Below are 14,702 nucleotides of genomic sequence, written 5' to 3' on the forward strand. Positions count from 1 at the left end.
TTAAGTGGAAGAAAATGGATGAATGGATCACTTCAGCCTTTTTTGTCTGCTGTTATTGTTCATCAAAGTTTCCTCTTTTACTTATCTCTTTCTGATGGCCTGTCTCTTGTGATCACACACCCACCCACACACACCCACCCACACAACAGATTCAAACAACGCCATGTCAAACTTAATTCTTTTACTCACAAAAATATACAACAGCTTATGAATAAATATTTACAGAGATGAAATGACATTCATGTGAGTCCAATGGAGGTAGAAAATGAATCCGTTCCTCTGGCGAAAGGCAACACTTCTGAAAACAAAGATTCAGATTTGTCTCAGTATCCCAACACGGATCTACCAAAAGAGTGAAGACTCGTGTGTCAGTGCTGCTTAAGCTCTGTGATCCAACGTCCACACGCTTTAACAAACATGATACATTAAAAACAGCTCATTTGTTCCTTTTTGAGAACACGATAAATTATTGACCTTGAAATAAAAAAGTACAGTATTTCCAACGTGTAGTTAATACAATACTCATACACATTACAATAAAATAACAAATATCCAATGGCATGTTTCAAGCTTTAAAAATGCACAAATAGCTAATCACATCACATCCCAAGTGCACCAAACATACACACAGACAGACACACACACATGTGCAGATCATATTTACAGTACATACCTTGTTCAAGCCAGCCCAGTCACCAGCATAAAATGTTGGCATTTGCCATTTCTGCAAACTACAGACATTGACATTTCTACAAAACGTGACATCATCATGTTCACATTACATGTTAATGACCCTACTTTCATATCTGGAGGTGGAGGGGATGGTGGTGGAGTTAAGGGTGAGAAGCCAAGCCAGTGACTGCAGTTCAAGACTGCGTTTCAACTTTCATAAGCGTGACACCTTGGGCTGGGTATCGTTAAAAACATTTCGATACCAATTTTAAGCCAAAATATGATCTTTTCCTAACCCTAACCAAGTAGTTTTTGTTCCTGAACCTAACCACATGCATTGCCAACATGTATTCAAGCGATAGTGTGCAAGCATGGCTGGAGTGATTATTTTTATGTTATCTGATTCTACTTAGTCTCCAGATAAACGGTTACTGTGGCTACTTTGTCATTATTACTTTGATGTGGTCGCTCTGTTTTTACAACGCAACAGACAATGTTATGGAAACACATCCGTCAGCTTGAAAATGATCTCCCCAGCTCTGTGCGACAGATTACAATGCTCTTACTATAACGGAGCTAAAAATGGCGAAATCTACAGAGAGTGGGCTGACGCTGATGTTCAGAGCGAGACGGAAAACAGCTCCAGCGAATATGTGATGAAAGAAAGAGCAGTTATGACAGTCACAAGTTTGGCTCTTAGATGTTTATCTGATCTACTAATACATGCCAGCAAATGATTTTTGGACCGGCTGTAAGGTTTATCAGGATGGAATGAAAAAGGTTATTATCATTATCATAAGACTTTCAGCTACAGGGCAAACAAAAAGCATCTCTGCTTCATGGAGGTTTTATCTGGCTGTTGCTGGCAGACGAGGTTATTAGCACTGCCAACGTGGTGCCAAATTCCTGCTTGTGCTTCCTGCCATGTGGGTTTATCTCTAAGATAACAACTGAGCTTGTTGTGATGCATATCACACACCACCCGAGGCTACAGTAGTCTACCAGCTTGAACCTGAACATTCATTAAGGCCCTGTCCACACCTACACAAGTATTTCTTAAAAAATAGCCTTTTATATGCATTTTGGTCTTTTGTACAGACGTGAACAACACTGAAGGTCACTGAAAACGTACTTCTTGGAAAACTCTTTCAGGGTGAAGATCAGAAACAGTGCATATGTCTGGACGAGCAGAAACTGAGATTTTTGGATTGCACACTTTATCTTCCTAATAGACCATATTTGCAGCACAACAAATTGACATTGAAATGATGATGAAAAAGTGTTGTATGTTTTCATAGAAAATAATATTATCCAGGAGGATTCTGTGTCTTTGTTCTGTTTTCAGGAAAAATGCAGCCCTGGTACCTGTGACTGTAAAAGTAAAACTAAGTAAGCAGGTGAGTTATAAAGTAACTAAAGTGAAAATCATTCATTGTATTTTCTGTAACTAATCAACCAGTCACAACGCTTTTTCAGGGGTGTTGGCACAAATGGAGATTATTTCTGAAACAGAGATCAGTTTTGTTTTGAACCCTGTTTCCAAAAATACCCGTGTACGTGTGGACTACTATTCATAACAATCTATCTTAAGAGTCTGAAAACTTTGTAGGAGTGATGGGATCCCAGAAGAACATATTGTTTTCTGCCAAAGTTAGGACAGTTTTTAGTTATTTTATGTGAGTTATTTCTGTTTTTTTTCTCAGCTTTTCTTACTGGTGTTGACGTTGGCTGCACCTCCGTGCACCAATCAGAATTGATGACAGTTGGCGGGTCGTTCCTGTCTCAAACTCTCACAGTTTTTTGATTGTTGCTTATTTTGTCTTGAATATGTTCTATCATAGAGAAACACAAAGACAAAACAAGACACAGAGGAACATTTTTCTATGTGAATCTCAGTCATCCAGACTGATCAGTTGCTGCCTGCTACTGTATGAATGCTCATTAAAACACAACTGTTTTAATCCTTCCTGATCCATTTGTCAAGTTCTGTTATTGGGCAACACACTGCAACACATGCACAACTGCTCTGATACCGGCAGTCCTGCAGACGCTGTTCAATACATTCTGAATCTTTTACCATCGGTGATTTACAGGGTGCATGATTTGCCTCTTTGAAGCTTGACAGTGTGCAGGAATTTGAACCAGCATCCTTCCTGCCAATGTCTAATTCTTGTCTAACACCAAATTTTTTTTGATTTTCCTATTTGGCTGCTTTTAGTAAAGGAGCATGTTGGAATGCATTATATAGATCATTATTATGATCTAGCAGTCAGTAAAACCTTTTCATTTGATTACTGTGATGCATCTAACTGCAGAATTCTCTCCTATTCGTCCTGTGTGTCCGTAGCAAGTAATTCATATGCAGTCCATGATAACATCACCTTTCTGTGAACCATCTTCCAATAACAGCCCTGTTGTGAGTTGCAGTTTGGTGAAGCTCGTAATGCAGCCCATTCACCAGAACGAAATGTTGGCAGTGAACGTTACTGCAAACCACTGATACATTCACATTTGTACGTGTCATAAGCATCGTACCATGTCGACATTTCTACAATTAAGTGTCATATCATGTACAGATTACATGTTTATGACCTGACTTTCATATCGGGAGTTGGAGGGGCTGGTGGTGGAAGTGAGCAAGACGGCTGCTGAAGTGTTTCAACATTTGTAAGTGTGAAACCGCTGGCTTTCACGCTCCAAACCACAGCCTTAAAAAAACACCAGTCATTCTCAACCAAAAACAAACATTTTGAGCTTCACCAGACTGCACGGCTATGCACACACAGTGTAAAGTTTAACATCTTAATTGGTCAAGCAGTAGAAGCCAGATGTTCTTTACAGCTCCTATTCGCAGAGTTGTTAGCCTGCCAGCTTGCCAGGGAACCAGGAGCTACCTCCAAAACCTGCTCACCAGCAGTCGTCGCATGATCCAGAGTTAAGGTGCTGTCTTGAATCGAGCTCTCCAAACTGCCCTTCCACCCTGACATCTGCTGGACGTCCAGCCCCCGAACACCATTCAGGTCTGAGTTCCCATTCGTCCTGTTTGGGGACTTTGAGTAACAATCTCTCTCCCTGCACCAGCCCCATCCTCTCCTCCCTCCACAGCTCCTCCCTTTGCCCCTCAGACAGAGTATCTCCTGAAAGCTGTGCCTGAAGTCGGGGCTGCGGCAGTAGATGAGCGGGTTGAAGGCAGAGTTGGAGTATCCCAGCCAGTTGAGGAGTCTGAAGAGCAGCTTGATGTCTCCCAATTTGAGGAAGGTCATGAGGATGTTGAGGATGAAGAAGGGAAGCCAACACATCGTGAAGGTTCCCATGATGATCCCCAGAGTTTTCACAGCCTTGTGCTCCTTCAGACAGAACTTAAGACGCTTTGTGGCAGATTGTTTTCCTTCCCCCTTTTCTGTCCTTGCTCTGCTCTCTACTAACTTCTCCTCCTTCTCAGTGTCTGTACCTCCTGTTTTCTGCATGTTTAGTCTGTACTCCCCTGCTTGTTCTTCCGCCTTCGCCCCTGCTTTGAGTTTATTCATCGCAGGACTATCGTTGGGAGTCAGCTGTGTAGTGTAATGCAAGTTATAAATGTGCCTCTCCCTCCCTCTAATCTTCTCCAGCTGTTTCTGAGCCTCCTGGAAGACCCGGCTGTAGAGGAAGATCATCACCGCCAGTGGCAGGTAGAACGACACGATCGAGGAGGACACCGCGTAGGCTGCATTGGTGTTGAAATCACAGCAGTTCTTGTCGGCCAAGCACTGGAGAGCTTCCTCATCCTGTGACACCCACAGCTTCAGATGGATGGGCAGGAAGGAGATGAGGGAGGCCACTGCCCAAACCCCGAGGACCACTGCAAAGGCTCGACCCCTACAGCAGCAAAGACAAGAGAGTGCACACAGGTGAAGAGTATTTACAGAGAAAGATTAATCGCACTAGTCTGGTGCCGATATAACCACGATGGTTGGAGAGTTAATTTTTTCACAGCTACATGGATTCAAATTCTCATTCTTTTTTAATCAAACTTTCCAGCATGTTGTAAATATTACCACATGCCAGCCAGTGATGTGGCAGCAGGTGTTTTGCATCTAATGTCAAAAGCAAAATCTGTTGTGACATCACTTTTCGGGTTGAGAGGTGCAACATGCCGAAATATCTGACATGTAGAGAGTGGTGCAGCAGCTGCAGAAGGCTGAATTCATTAAGCAATTCAAGACTGAAATTCTGAAAAGCGAGTAAGTTTAGTAAGACACACTTTGGATTGGAAGTTTTCAAACTTAAATCATTTTTCCAGACAGAAATGTCTTGCTGGTACCTGGTGAGTAGCATGGGGTAGCGCAGTGGCGAGGTGATGGCGAGGTAGCGGTCCAGCGCGATCACACACAGGGTTTCTATACTGGCTGTCACACACAGTACGTCAGTTGCTGTCCAGAATTCACACATGAAGTTTCCGAACTGCCAGGCTCCCAGCAGGATGTAGCTGGAGCCAAAAGGGACCACAATTAAACCCATGATGAGGTCGGCACAAGCCAGCGAAGCGATGAAGAGGTTGGTGACAGTCTGGAGCCGCTGGAACCGCAGGATGGCTGTGATCACCAGCACGTTACCTGGACACAAGAGAGAGTAATTAAGAGACATTTGAATGTTGCCCAGATCAGTTCATCGATGAATTGTTTCTTAACTTACCAAAAACTATCACCAGAACCAGAATAGCCATTGCAGCGCCCAGCAGCACGAGCTCTGCATCATTGTACTCCGAAGATCTCGCTGGCCCATCAGAAACCTGGGAGGTGTTGCTGTACTCTGACTGGTTGGCAAGTGCTAAGATAGCACTCGTTGGTTCCATGATCTACTGACAGAACACACAGAACAACACAGCCTTGTTTGTAATAGATGAACACCCCGGCCCCTACACTTCATTTTTGCGTGTTTGCACATAGGGGTATATAAAGGGAGCATAAATGAGCCTTAAGAGGGTCTTGAAGTCCCATTTCACTGGAGAAGATTTCAACCTCTACCCCTTTAAACTCCGTTCTGAGGGGCAAGAGGGCACTCGAAAACAAGGGGTTGGGGTAAAAATTGGAAATGGGATGGGGTCAAGAGTAGGCTGCAGTTCAGAGTCTTTGAGACAGAAGGTCTGTCTAGCACTGGGAGGTGATTCACTGGTTGAATTTAAATGAATCCTTGCAGTATCTGCTCGGGGCCTGAGCCTACGGCGCTTCAGGTTAGCATGCTGTCCAAATCAATGAAGAGAGGAGAGTTTGTCCTGAACATGCAGTTGAAGCATTGCTCCAGTTAAGCACGAGCAATATGGATCAAAATAGAGTTACACCCTTTGGCTATCAAGAGATAAATCTCTGCTGAATGAAGATAAACGTATGTGGTCTTTCATATAGAAGTTATATTTCCCTAAGGCTTATTATGAGTTGATGATATCAGCTTTATATCCTGCTGTGATGCTCTCATCTCATCTCATCTTTTCAATGTTCTGCCTGCTTACTATTTACTTCTGTTTTCATTTTTTTTGTTGCCTTTTTTACAATATTAGATTGAAGAGTGAAAAGTAATAAGGAGAGAAAGAGAAAAGATGACACGAAGCATCATCAAGTTATTTTATTAATACATAGTTTGAACAGAGATTACATTTGGCCTCTCGGTTCAGATATAATCACTCCCTGCAAGCACACGCCAAGCTTACAGGTGTGGAAGGATGTCAGCTGTTACAGCAGCGTGTTGGTAGGTGGCGTTTGCAAAAGTGCAGCAGCAGCACTGGCTCTCTCCCACAGAACACACTGCTCCTGAAACGCATCGTCAGTAGTTCCGCCTTTAATTTTGTGACTTTGTGACATCACACTACATCACCATGTCCCACATTTGCATAAACAAGTTGTTTGGCACGTAAGAACTGATTTAGCACAACTGCTCTGTTGTTGTTAGCGGTGCTGGGTCGGGCCTGTGTGAGCTGACCAATCGGAGGAGACTGGGTATTCACGAGGGGGGGCCTTAAAGAGACAGGAGCGAAAACAGAGCGTTTCAGACAGAGGGGGGATACAGAGCTGCAGCACTGGACAGTATGAGAAAACTGATTTTTTTTTTTAGATTTTTTTTAGCATTAAAGCATGTAAACCTATTCTAGTACTAACCAAAATTAAATTATGAACCTGAAAATGAGCATAATATGTCCCCTTTAATGAATACAGGCTGGATTAGATGAGTATGAAGGTTTTTTTACAGCAATGCTCCAGTTGGCAGCAGACACCTGGCGATCCTTGTTTACTATTCCGACCGTTCTGACAGTCGGGGGATGGGACTGTAGGTACAGTGAAGTTTGCAAAGTTTTAGGATTTTGAGTCGTCCTACAGTAGCTACTTATTGTCTGTTTGCTTCGCAGGTGGAGCTGTATTGACTTTTGTTTTGCTTTTACAGTGGTATAGCAGGTACAGCTCATGTTTCTCAATGCTCCTCTGACTTCCCTTCGGGGGGTGTTTGCTTAACTCGATCTTCTGTGTACATGTGCACTTGTATTAATATGTATGTTGGCGTCATTCCAGCACAATCATAACACACCGGACACATGTAAATGCCAGCTGTGGAGAGAGATGCATTGATTCACAAGTGTTTACCCAGCTCTCCCGTGGTCAATGAGCAAAGTGTTGGATATTGGGATGCATTTCAAAATGCCAGGGTGGATCGTGACAGAATTTTTATTTTTTAATGACAATCATTTGTCAGTCTTCTTACATTACAGCAGTAATACAGCACATTAATGATCAGTGCTAAAATGTCCCCAACTCAACACATTTGTATTTAGAGTATGTAGAGGTGCCAGAGTGTGGAGCAAATGATGGATCTGCTGCAAAGTAAACTGCAAACCCATTTTAAAAATCAATCTTTCATTAGTGATGTTTCGAAGGTTGTTTCAGTTGTAATGAACAATGCACAGCTCAGTCTGCCCCTGACTATAATAATGCATCAAACACAAGCCAACACTGTATAACCAAAGGAATGTTTCCATCTTTAATTCATGTTTGTAAGAGGTTCAGCGCACACATTTCTTTCCTTCACTCGGCTTGTCGCTTGACCCTGCCACCCTTTACACTAATGACCCTTTTCGACTGTTCACTCCCACCACTGATTAGATCAATAATCTGGGCGGCCACCTGCACTAATGCTTGTCAAGCTTGCGAAAGGGTCTCCGCTCCTCCCCTTACTTGAGCTGTTTAAACAGCCACACACACAAAGAAACTTGACCAGCTCTTCGAGGCCAATAATCAAACACAAAAGATTTACTGAGACCTAAATGTCTCAATATTTAGGCAGAGATAGCTTAGTGGTGGTAATTACACTGAAAACACAATAGCACATACTCAAACACACAGGCACGCGTGCACATGCTGACACAAAAACACACGGAGAACGCCCAGCTTAGTAGAATAAACTGATGAGTGTAGACCAAACAGAGAGGAGAGATGTCTTTGTACATTTTGTGAAAAGCACAACATAAAACACTTTAACATCCTGATATGAACTAAATATGTTAAAGATGAAAGCTGGTTTGGATTCACTGAATATGAATCACCCTCACACTAGAAGAATCTGACATATTTCTGCTAAAGTAGGTTTGGTCAAAGGTTTTTAGCGACAGCTGATAGAACAAAGAAAAGAGTGATGCTTTTTATATGTTTCAGAGTTTCAACGAACGTTCAGTAAATGTTTCTATTTTTCATTTTGGAGAAAAGGTTCAGATTTGCCATTAGACCTCAGTAATAAATCAATTGCGTTATTTGCCTTAACCGGGGTTGGATAGTGATTTATTACATTAATTACATTAAGGCTGAAGAATCCTTTTATACATCAGTCCATCTGATGCTAATTAAAATCAGTGTGCTGCTAAATAAGATCCGGATCAGAGGATATTATGTGATATGTTTCATGATCGTGACTGCTCGATGTGCTTTTCTGAATATGTTCCATATGTGTAACTGTTTTTCTGTAACTGGGGGATTACTAACAAGATTTTAATTTAAAATACAGAAGGATACACTAGTCTGTGACCATGCACATGTGCACACAACACTTCACGAGTCTGACACAACATCACTGAGTGAAACCAAATACACAAGTGTGTAAGCTTACATAATGCACACTCGTTATTACGATTAAATAAAAGTCATCTCATTGATTTTTTCTTTTCTCTCGTCTCTGTTTGCTATTGAAGTAATCCAAAAGTGACAGAAAGTAATCAAGTTAAATTACTTTACCATTGTGATACTTGGATTACATTACTGACTACATTTTATGGAATACATTTTAAATCTCCCAACCCTGATTGTATTGCAATGCAACCTGACAAAAAATAAGTGACTATAATCAGCCCAGATTACCTCTGAAAATGTGAGATAAAGTCATAGTTACATTGTCAGTGATTACCTAATAACATTTTCTATTACGTCTTTTAAATATGGCAATTTTAGAATTATGAAACTACTATGTTGAATAAGTTTGACTGTATATCAAAGTAGTCACTCACCCCTAGCCTTTGATCATGGTTACTTAACTTATATTTGTTTTTGTTTCAAATGCTGATAATTTCATTTCTTTTTATTAACACCGAAAACAGAAGATAAACATTTTCATTCACGTGACCTTTGATTAAAATGAAGCTGCAACAAAAACATCATCCTGCACGCTGTAGAATCCACACAGTACACATTTGATTTGTCCAACTGTAAATGCTGTCTGCAAAATGCATTTTATTTGCATAAAAAAATGTGTTGAGATGTTCAAAGAGAAAACAGACATATGTCGGACTTTATTTTTTTATGGCTTCACCAAATTTTTTAGTATAAACGTGCAATTAATTTTCAGTGTTGGATTTTCAAAAGCATTCAGATTGGATTACATTTTTTGGCATCCAGTTATGTTACTTACTACAAAAATTGCTGTGTATTTTGTCTCCAAGTAGCCTAACTGACAGCATTTCAAAGTAATCTGAATCATCCCCGACATTAACACAGAAAATTCAAAGCCTTTCGGTTCAGTAACCTGCTTATTTTTAACGGCACTGATCTGATCCCCAACCGTTTAATTTAAAACTCAAATCCTTTTAATACTTTTATCATTCTGAAATGCGTGAACTAGCAGACCCTTCTGTAAAATTGTCTTGTTTTATTTATGTACCTGCCTACTAGAACACAGTGTGAGCGTATGTGCAGCTGTAGTCAGTTTCCTACCTCCAGGCTCTTTGCTCTGCTTTACAATCCTGTGATTTGATAATCCACACGCTTTTACATCCACAACACAAAGGATCATTATCATGTGTTTGTCAGGAGCTTTCTGGTTTCCCTTCTTCTTCTTCCTCTTCTGCTGAGTTATGAACGTGTGGTGTTGTGTGTGACACACACACACACACACACACTCTGCCTCGCTCTCTCTTTCCAGTACACGCTCATGTATAAACACACTCCTTCAGCCCTCAACCACACTTGCCCTTTTGAAGCAGCTGAGCCCGTCTCCCTCTTTATATGCAAGCCCTTGTGACATCACAGCAGGACAGTAGCCTATCAGAGGCCAGGGAATGACTTTTAGTGTATATCGCATGTCTGCAGTGTACTGACAGCTCCACAGCACCCACTGCCCCCCCGGGAAACATTAGTTTTCTAGCCTTTATTTATTCAGGAAGGGTTTTCTACCACCCTACTTCTCATTCATACATGAGAGCAGCAAAACCACAGACTTCTGCTCTTGGCTGCTGCAGTTTGAATCAACGCAGACACTGCAAAAAAAAAAAACATGGCTTTGTTTGTTAGAGTTAAAGTCAAAGAAACTAAAACAACTCACAACAACAGGGAAATACTTCATGTTGCATGTTAAACAGCCACTCACCAACCTACCTCTAATTTTATTTCACCTAAAATTGAGTTAAACTGGCTTCACTGAACCACACAGTCCAGTCAATCTATAGCCCAGTGTTTTCTACATTGATAACTCACTTAGCAAGATTTGATTATTAATGATCACAAGCCTGGATGTTTAAGGATGTTGTAAGAGGAACAATTCTGCCTCTGATTTAGCTGACTTTCATGGCTTTACAGGGTAAATATTGAAGCCTACTGTGAGCCTGCGTGGTGGCATCAAGAATCGGATCACTTCCCGGGGGCCGTGTTGGTCGGTGTCATTCACTACCACTGAGTGGAGGATATCACACATGGGAGTCAATATAATGCTACAGCGCTAAGATGATGCATGTGCAAAGTTTGACACAACAAATCAATAAAATCTGAGGTTAAACATGTACGAGCAGGAGTTTGTGACATCACAAGGAAGACTATCATGGTCCTTATTATGATATGGAAACTTGAGACCTCCACTGAGGTAATGAGAGGGGAGTAGATGCAATTTTAAGAATGTTTAACAACTTTTTTTTTACATGTCTTGAAAAAAATCTGGAGGGGATGTTTCGTTACGTTGTATATTTTGTTGAGGTGTGTACTTCCCAAATGTTTATAGCATTCAAACCCAGAGAAATCCATAATATTATTCAAGGTAACGGTGCATTTTATTTTGTCCCCTGCCGCTATAACTTAGATGAGAGAGTCAGAGAGTGAGGAAGGGAGTTGCCGAACATGACGAAGCGTAAGGTCAGTCAAACCTTAAAACATTACCTCATCTGTGAACATTTCTGCCTGAGTCGCGCAGATTTTAACAACATATTTGGTCTTATGACAACTCCCATTATCCCACGCTATTACGTCTCGCCTTGATTGAGACACAACTAGTGGCAGAAATGACATGCTGTACCTGGAAAAGATGCTATCTTCACATCCCCCCTTCACTGTCAGCTCAAGGCAGGCCACTCAACCGAATCCTGAGTCAGCGTCGTTTTGGGAGACTCCACAAGGATAATACCTGGGCCCCCTGTCGAAACCCATCAAGTGAGGAATTGTTGTTCTTTCCTTCCTCCAAGCCATGATCAAACGCTGTACTCCAACCCCCATTTCACTCTGACAAACCTGTGGTTTCTTGCCTTGATCAAGCTTCTATCATGGCCCCAAATGAGATGAAATTAACTCCCCATTGGAGCTGGATGCATCTGGAGCATCACTGCACTAACTGTAAGTCATTGTATACAGAAATATCCGATAAATGAATGTAATGTAATTTGCAGTGTAATCACATTAAAGTTCAAAGCAGATAGGCTTTAAACCACATTTGACTGCAACCTACAGAACACACAGGAATCTATTTGAGTCCTTACCAGAGTGTACCAGGCTGAACGTTGTGGTAAAACCTTCTGCACATTTGTGACGCATCATTGAACACAGTGTTCTGTCCACTTTATGCACATGCACGTACATAGTCCTCCCACACATACCGCTTAATTCATGTTCATCGTTTGAATCTTTTGTTGATGTCACACTTTTCTCTTTCTTCTGCCATGGGAAACAGGAAACCACATTGAGATCTTCACCATGTCTCTTTTTTCCTTTCAGTTTCAATCATTATCTCTTCTCTTTTAATCATCTCTTTTCTCTTTGCCACGTCCTTCTGGGCCTTGTTTGTCAAGGAGCCCAGAGCAACATCTGTGTGGCCAAAGGGACTGATTAGCGATAACGTTCTGATTGCCGTGATTCATCTTCACTGGCTGAGTCAATTATGTTTCGACCACCCAGCTGATCTGCAGTCATTATTCTGGCAGGGAACAGTCACTCAGCTCGTTTTGCTGTCATGCAGCAGAGCCCTTTTGCAGTTCATTTGCAGGGCTTTCCGCCTGCAGAGGAAGCCACTACTGTACCAGGAAGAGCATTACTAGTGAGACAGTGTGAGCGAAAAGTCTTGATCCAACCTTTCCCTGCTTTGGGTGTTTTTCTCTTGTTAACACTATAATGTGTCTTCCTATGGGAGAAAGAGACAGTGCTGTCCGTATGGCCGTATCCTGCTGTCTGTCTAGCCCCAACACATTCCTCTCCGCACCTCTTCCTGTCCTTGTCCACATCCCCCTCTCCCTCACACAGCCTCTAACACCATCTCTTGATAGACGATTCTTGTCTGTAATGTTTTTCTCCACTCTGTTGTCTCAAAATCACTCCTTGTTTTTCTGCTCTCACCTTTTTCTCAACATTGCATCATCCTTTGTCTATTTAAGTGACCCAATAATGTGGTGTCGAAGGCCAGCTGCCATAAGAAATTGTTGGCATCACTGTCTTTTTATTGTAGGTCCCCCCAGCAAGAGTGTTTAATTATACTGCACTTAAACATCACTTGAACAACATAAAGACCTCATAAGATACACTCAAAACGATCATACAACACAAGCCAAGCTGTAGTTTGTCTCCCAGCAAAGTGTTTGATTATCAGTCAAGGACAATCATTGTGAGGATGACGGTGGGTAGAAAGTCGTTAGGCTTTTCTCCTTAATCTTCTCTGTTAGTTTCCACTGAATCCAATATCCAGTAAAGCTGACAAACTGTCAGATTTCTTCTGAAATAACAGATTGCCTGCCCCAGTATCGAGTGGTTCACTCAAGTGGTGAGACCAATCTATAATGCAGCTATGTTGTAGCAGACTGTGTTCAGAACAGTGCAGCTGAAATTTGCTGATGAGCAGCTCGATATAATCTATTTTTCAGCTGAATAATTACCACAAGCATCTTCAGCACATCGGATGTTGACACCAGTAGAACAAACTGTCTTGTTTAATCTTACATCATTTGTCACTGGGTTTGTTGAAAACATTTCAGGTATACAGTACTTTGCAACGAGTGAAGCAGAATTAAACAACAGTGTTTTATTTTCTCGTTTTCAGTGCGTGAACCTCCATAAGGAATAAAACCACATACCCAGTCTCAGCTGGGTTTTGGGTGAAGTTTATTTGTTCTTCTAAGAGAGGCCCGCTCTCTACAGTATATCCTGTACTTAGTGTGCAGCTGGACCACTGAGACTATACTGTACTGTTTCCTGCTGCAGTGTCCTAACTGGATTTAGACCCCTTATCTTTCCTGTACCACAATCCGATGGTGGCTACATGCCAAAGCATTTTGTCAGTACCTTGACCCAAATAAGATCAGAGTGCATTAAGGGAACTCAAATTAAGATGTGTGGAGTATTCACTTGCATAACAGTTTGTTTTTTTTACCTCACATATCCTTTTGTCTGTTGGTTGGTTTGTCAGCAGGATTACGCAAAAACTACAGAACAGATTTCCATGAAACTTGGATGCAAGATGAGTCTCGGCCCAGAATAGACCCCATTAACTTTTGGTTTGGATCCAGATAAAGGAACAGATCAAAGGCGTTTTTGGCACTTAATTTAACGTTGCAAGATTTTTTTTTAACATTTTGGTGATTTCACTTTCATCACATCTCAATTTCAGAACTGGAGTCAGAGGTCAGTTACAGGGTTACTTCAGGAGTAAGACACATGAAGGCGAGAGGACTTTTAGTATTTTTCATGTGAAATGCTCTTCTGTGTTTCTCTTCTAGGCTTTTACACAATGGGGTTACAAAAAAAACAATTATTATCACCAAAAAATATCACTCCTGACACTTTAGGCCTTCACTACACATTAAAAGGGAATCTATTGAGGATAAAGTTTTTGAGGGACTTGAATTTAAAGTAAAACCCTACAGCTGTAAAAAGTATATATGTAGCACAGGGATGTTTTTCAGAATTTTCACTACAGCTGCCAAAAAGGAAGCTTAAACAATGTTTAGACACTGAAGGGAAACTGTTGATAGAGGAGCTGCCTTAATTCATAAATCAGGCTTTAGGTTGAGCTGCAGCACATAAAATACGAGAGGACTGGTTCTAATCCATCAGAATAATGTCTCACACAGAATCCCATCATAAGATCCTTTTTTTTCACTATCTCCTGCTCTTTCTTCCTCTCTCCTCCTATATGTTTATGTACTTTAACAGCCCCAGGCTGAGACAGCTGTCTGGAAAGATGTGATTATCGGAAGGGTCAAAGGTGGAAAGTCCCACATACCGAGTAGTGGTGGAATGTAACTGTACTCAAGCACCTCAACTTTATTTGAGTCATGCCAT

At 41.4% G+C, this 14,702-nt stretch overlaps 1 protein-coding gene across 2 annotated transcripts; it reads right to left on the reverse strand.

The window, feature by feature from the left end:
• Positions 1–166: 166 nt before the first annotated feature.
• Positions 167–10,118, reverse strand: LOC141006829 (beta-2 adrenergic receptor-like). Of its 2 annotated transcripts, none has more exons than XM_073479085.1 (4): positions 9,891–10,118; positions 5,344–5,506; positions 4,973–5,264; positions 167–4,527 (listed from the first exon to the last, which is right to left on the reverse strand). In XM_073479085.1, exons 2-4 carry the CDS (start codon positions 5,501–5,503, stop codon positions 3,483–3,485), a joined length of 1,497 nt encoding a protein of 498 aa, XP_073335186.1. In that variant the 5' UTR covers positions 5,504–5,506; positions 9,891–10,118; the 3' UTR covers positions 167–3,482. The 2 variants fall into 2 exon arrangements, with proteins under 2 accessions (XP_073335186.1, XP_073335187.1); XM_073479086.1 differs by having other exon boundaries at positions 5,344–5,509.
• Between the last annotated feature and the right edge of the window lie 4,584 nt (positions 10,119–14,702).

The sequence above is a fragment of the Pagrus major genome, chromosome 13, assembly GCF_040436345.1.
Source record: "Pagrus major chromosome 13, Pma_NU_1.0".
NCBI lineage: Eukaryota > Metazoa > Chordata > Actinopteri > Spariformes > Sparidae > Pagrus > Pagrus major.

Coding starts and splice junctions, on each gene's coding strand:
- LOC141006829 (XM_073479085.1), bottom strand. CDS start 5,503: ATGGAACCAACGAGTGCTATCTTAGCACTTGCCAACCAGTCAGAGTAC. Junction 5,265..5,343: donor GGTTCTGGTGATAGTTTTTG/GTAAGTTAAGAA, acceptor TCTTGTGTCCAG/GTAACGTGCTGGTGATCACA. Junction 4,528..4,972: donor TACCCCATGCTACTCACCAG/GTACCAGCAAGA, acceptor TTGCTGCTGTAG/GGGTCGAGCCTTTGCAGTGG.